Genomic DNA, 5,427 nt, shown 5'->3' with positions numbered 1-5,427 from the left:
GCTTTACAACATTGGCTATAATCACTCACCTTGGGGACTGTTTCAAACTCTCTGTGTGTATAAAGTTAATATGACAAAATGTGCTCTCTGTTTCAAAATGCTGCTCCTGTTAGGCAGCGGAAAAGAATTCTGCTTACAGAAGTTACTTAAGGGAAGTTTCATGTAAATAGTGTTGGGGATTTTTTTTGGTGGGTCATCTTGGGATGGTTGGGTGGTTTTTTTGGAGGGTGTTAAATTTTTTTTTTTTTTGGTGGGGGGAAAGGGTTGGGGGCTTTTTGGTAGGATTTTTTGTTTGGTTTTTTTTGTTGCTTTGGGTTTTTTTAGTTCTAATTGTTCTAAAGGTAGTTGTTCTTAATAGCATGATATTCCTCCTCTCTGCTGAACAAAAAGTGGAAATGGAGTTTTGAATGCCTAGCAGCTACAGGATCCAACTGATAGTTTTTATTTGCTCATGTAAAAGACTAATTCTAGTATCCTATTTTCTGCTGAGGCTTGCTGTCAGACCTTGCTATTTGTGTTAAGCTAGTCAAAACGATGACTTGTTTGTTAATACAGTTTAAAAGTTTATTTTTTTGGCAGACTTACTGTAGGGTTATCTTAATTCCTGTAACCATAACATTCAGAATGTATTCCAAAGGTAAATGCTTTACAGTGCATTCATTACATGCAGAAGCAGAGCTCCTCTGAATTTCTGACTAATCGTCTTTTTCTTTTTTCAGGGTTTCGCAAAAATGATGAAATGAAGGCTATGGAAGTATTGCCAATCTTAAAGGAAAAAGTTGCATACCTTTCAGGTACAGTTTTTTTTCTGTTGTGGAATACCCAGCTGTGATTTTAGTAGTATGTGAAATGGTATTTGAAACACTTCAAATATCATTATAAAAGTCATGGAGAGCTAGGGTAGCACCTATTCTAGTAGGATATGCCAAACACAACGTCAGCATTTTGGAAGGATCTGTAACAAAGAAGGTATGTGTTTTGTTGAATGTGTAACATTTCTAGTTGTCATCCTGGTTGTGTCATGTCCCTCATCCCCTCTGCCCTGCGTATCTAACACCATCATTTGCAACAATTTAGAACCTGCTGTCATATTCCTTTTCTTATTTCTGGTTGTTCTGCTGGGGAGTGTTACAGAGATGCTTTGTTATTGGCCCATCTGAAGCATATTCTGGAGAAATAGCTCTGTTGCAGAGGTGATATTTCAGTGCCTAACTTTTGAAGAACACTTAATATCTTCATGGTGAAATGAGTTAGCACCTAATTTTAGGTAGTTCCAGTATACACCTTGAAGTTGGTTTGTCACTGAACAAGGAATAGCAGAGGATTTAAAAGGGGGGTTTACATGAGTTAGTATTATAACATAGTCTATAATTTGAGAAGTAACTGGACTTGATGGAATGATGGCTGAGGTACTTATTCTTGTGAACTGCATTTTGGTGTGACTTTCTATTGGGATAAAACACCATCGTTCTCTTTGCCATAAGCTTAGTGCCAAATGATTTAGATGACAGTCTTATATTTGAAAGGTTTGTTTTTTTTAATAAATAATTTGTCAAGAATGCAAAAAAACCCCTCTTTACTGCAAATATTAAAACACACAAAATGATTCCTGGAATTGTACTCTTAAGAGATCTGCTGTTCATGGATCCTGATGCTTGCCAGTACAGTGTATAGTACATAGCAGAGTGGACAGGATAAAGTACTGAGTCAAGTAGAAGTGTAAAGCAAAAAGATGTGTGTGGGTGTTTTTTGGGTGGGGTTTTGTTTTTTCCTTTCTTAAAAGTTCCTGGCAGCTCTAGTGAATGTTATAACAGACAGTCCAGAGCTGCTTTCCCTGGTAGCATGGTAACTCATGATTCTTCTGTGTATGAATTGTAGTGCTGATGAAGGATTGCTGAAGACTGTATATTCAGAAAGAAAGAAGAGGACAAAAGGGAATGAAACACAATATTTCAATTTCTCATTACTCTTTTTTGGACCTTGTTTTATGGCACTTAATGAAAATGAAGTCAGTTTCCATTCCAAAACCTCTGACCTTCTAGGTTGTCCAGTACTTAGAAGGGATGCCTGAGAAGAGACCTAAAAATTGGTGTTTTCTAATGTTAATTTGTAAGCAGATGGCATTCTCCAAAGGCATTAATTCAGTGCAAGTGAAGTGGGCCAAATGAAAGCTGAAGATAAATTTAAGGGGAGATGATGGATTGCGAACCAGAGCAGATGAGGTGTCGGCAGGAATAAATGTTTGCCAACTTGACTGTGTGAAGGTAGCAACTTTTTATGGAAGAATGGAGCAAACAGCTGTAGGCAGCAAGACTGGCTAGAGCTGCTCTGCCAAAATCCATGGTTTCACATTTCTGTTGCAAGTGAAACTCAAATGAAATAAGAGACATTAGTAGTGCAAATGATTTTAAGAAAACCTTACAAACAGCAACCCACAATAAGACTCTTCAGTGTTTTCCCCACTTGCCCCTTCCCCCAACAAAAGTACCAACAGCACTAGGGCTTAACCACTCTGGAACTAGAACTGTCAAGCTTTATACCTCAGAACACAGGGGTAAGGAAGACTGTTGGATTACTGAACCAGTTTTACCCAACTGGAAATAAACTGCTTGAGTATTGGATGCCTTACCACCTGAAATGGCTACATCTCTAGGCTTTTCTATGAAGTACAATTAGAATCTTGGATACTTTTTTTTTCTAAGTTTAAACTGAAGTCTGTCAAAGCACAGATAACTCTTACATCTCTACACAGACTTACATAAGGAGAGCATTTTCTTACAAAGTGCAATTGTCTTGGTTTCATATGAGGAAATAACTCGTAACTCTTGATAAATTGTCCTGCCTTAAAAGCCCACTGGCCTAAGTACTTTGAAGCTAGGTAAAAAGGCATTGCCTTAAAAAGCTGCACTACTCAGCCTATTGGATTTTAGTGCCATTTGGAGACCATTGAGAATCCTGCTGTTAGTGATGTCCACTAGACAGAAGTGATTCAGGTTAGGTGACTCATGTGAGTTGGTCAGATATTCATGTGACACGTTTTGGCATAAACAGAGAGAATATCTCAGTACTGTAGGGGGGTTATATAAAAGGAAAAGGGTAAAAATTGAAGTGTCACCTGTGAAAGTAGGGCCTTAATATGTTTTTGTTAAACAAAGACTAATAGGGAATTGAGTTGGATAAAGGCTGTTATGAGACAGGAAATTCCCACCTGATGCCTCATACATTGTTGCTTTTCACCTTCCTGTTTGTGTATGACACAGGAGCATCAAGAATAAAGGAAATGAGAGTTATTTATTGGAAAGGCCCTAAGAAAGCTGTCAGTATAGCTGATGGCAAAAAACCAAAGTCTTAGGGACTTTTTTGCTTAATATTTACAATTTTACTAACTGGATTAAGATTGGATAGTGAAATTATTTTCATCAAAAATCAAGTCTGTATTAATATCATCATTAGTCATCTAGACCTGGAATTTGTACAACAGATTTTGTCTCTGATGTACAAAAATTTCAGCATATGATTTGTCAGAAATGTAAGCACCATTTGAAAAAGGGGTTTTCTCTGTGGTATATGTGTGGCTCCAGTGGTGGCTCTGGAGCTCAGCAGAGGCCTGGGCTGGTGAACTGTCAGTGTTGTCATTTATCATTCCTCTCTCATGTGGCTTTTGTCTTGTTTTAGTCCTGTCGCTTGCTGTGTAAAAATCCTCAAAGCTCTCTGCTTGGCAAGTGAGTCAGGATGGTTAAGACTTGCCCTTCTCCATTAGACAACTTAGTTTTTAATCTCATGTCCCACTTTTTAGAGAGTCATGGAAGGTAAGGATATGAATTTCCTTTTAAGTTTTAGGTTCTGATGTTGCAGCTTGACTGAAATTCAAAGATGCTTTTGCCTCTTGTGAGTTTCATTTGGTGCCTCACAGGGAACATGTCCAGTGTAGGCACTCCCTAGAGACTTTGACAGCTAGGCTTGCTGTCTCTAGCAAGCACACACAGACAGTGTTGGAGAGGATAGTGATGAATTTTTGAGTGACTGGTTTTATTAATTTTCTTTTGGCCTTCCTTTCTAAGAGGTGTTTTAAAAACTTTGTTTAGTAATATGGAATTACAATGAAGAGCTGATTTAAAATGAGAAATCCTGGACTGAGGATAGTGTTTTCCTGCGTTTCCATGGGACAAGAGAAAACAGTCCACACATCTGTGCTTGAGAACATATATGTGAAATTTAGCTTGTAAGAATGTGTCTGTGCTATTATAGGTGTGTTGATAAAGACATCCTACTGGCTTGAACTTAGCATTTAGTAATAGTAGCATTTTGTTGTCACAAGTGAGGGGTCAGATATAAAATTGCATTTTACTGTTCAACAGCAGTAAGTCTGTGCAATTTTGTGACTGAGATGAATGCATTTAACTGGAACTACTCAAAGTCAGATTTTTTGCCGTATATATTAAATGGGTTCACAATTTCCTGCATTGCTAACAAAATTAAAAAACTATAAACTGGCAATTTGGAATCCGCAAATTAGAACAGGATAAAAGTACAGATTTAATGCTTAAATAGTTTCCATCTACTCAATCTAGTAAATGCACTGAGTGTGAAATACTGTACATCTAAACCCTGGGCTAGTAATGAAGTTAAGCATAGAATTGTAAGATCATTTAGGTTGGAAAAGACCTTTAAGATCGTTGAGTGCAGCTTTTTACTTGGCATTGCCAAGTCTACCACTAAACTGTGTCCTTCAGTGCCACATCTACATGTCTTAAATACCTCCAGGGATGATGACTCAACTGCTTCCCTGGACAGCCTATTCCAAGGCTTGACACCCCTTTTGGTGAAGAAATGTTTCCTAATCCCTAATCTAAACCTCCCCTAGCACAAGATGAGGACATTTTCTCTTCTCCTATTACTTATTACCTGGAAGAAGAGACTGACTTCCAACTCACTGCAGCCTCCCTTCAGGTCATTGTAGAGAGCGATAAGGTCTCCAGAGGGGGAGAAGGGACCAATCCTCACCTCAATACAATCTGCTTTCAGGTAGTTGTATGGAGTAATAAGGTCTCCCCTGAGTCTCCTTTTCTCCAGGCTAAACACCCCCAGCCTCCTCATCACTCCTCAGAGGACTTGTGCTCCAGACCCTTCACTAGCTTGATTGCTCTTCTCTGGATATGCTCCAGTACCTCTGTCTTCCTTGTAGTGAGTGGCCCAGAATTGAACACAGGATTTGAGGTGTGGCCTCACCAGTGCTGAGTACAGGGGGATGATCACTGCCCTGGTACTACTGGCCATGCTATTTCTGATACAAGACAGGATGCTATTGGGCTTCTTGGCCACCTAGGCATGCTGCTGGCTCATGTTAATCCACCTGTCAACCAGCAGCCCCATGTCCTTCTCCACCAGGCAGCTTTTCAGCCACTCTTCCCCCAGCCTGTAGTGTTG

The 5,427-nt window shown here is 39.1% G+C and overlaps 1 protein-coding gene across 1 annotated transcript in view; it reads left to right on the top strand.

Annotated features, from left to right (window-relative positions):
• Positions 1 to 721: 721 nt before the first annotated feature.
• TRIO (trio Rho guanine nucleotide exchange factor) overlaps positions 722 to 5,427 on the top strand; it is a gene marked incomplete at its 3' end in the record, with an annotated part of 158,167 nt that continues 153,461 nt past the window's right edge. The window contains exon 1 of the mRNA XM_009075227.1: positions 722 to 794. Within this exon, the coding sequence (XP_009073475.1) occupies positions 740 to 794 (55 nt within the window). The remainder of the gene's footprint in view (positions 795 to 5,427) is intronic.

The sequence above is a fragment of the Acanthisitta chloris genome, unplaced genomic scaffold, assembly GCF_000695815.1.
Source record: "Acanthisitta chloris isolate BGI_N310 unplaced genomic scaffold, ASM69581v1 scaffold5475, whole genome shotgun sequence".
Taxonomy (NCBI): Eukaryota; Metazoa; Chordata; class Aves; order Passeriformes; family Acanthisittidae; genus Acanthisitta; species Acanthisitta chloris.
The sequence above is the reverse complement of the archived record's forward strand: the minus strand, read 5'-3'. Positions and strand labels throughout refer to the sequence as shown.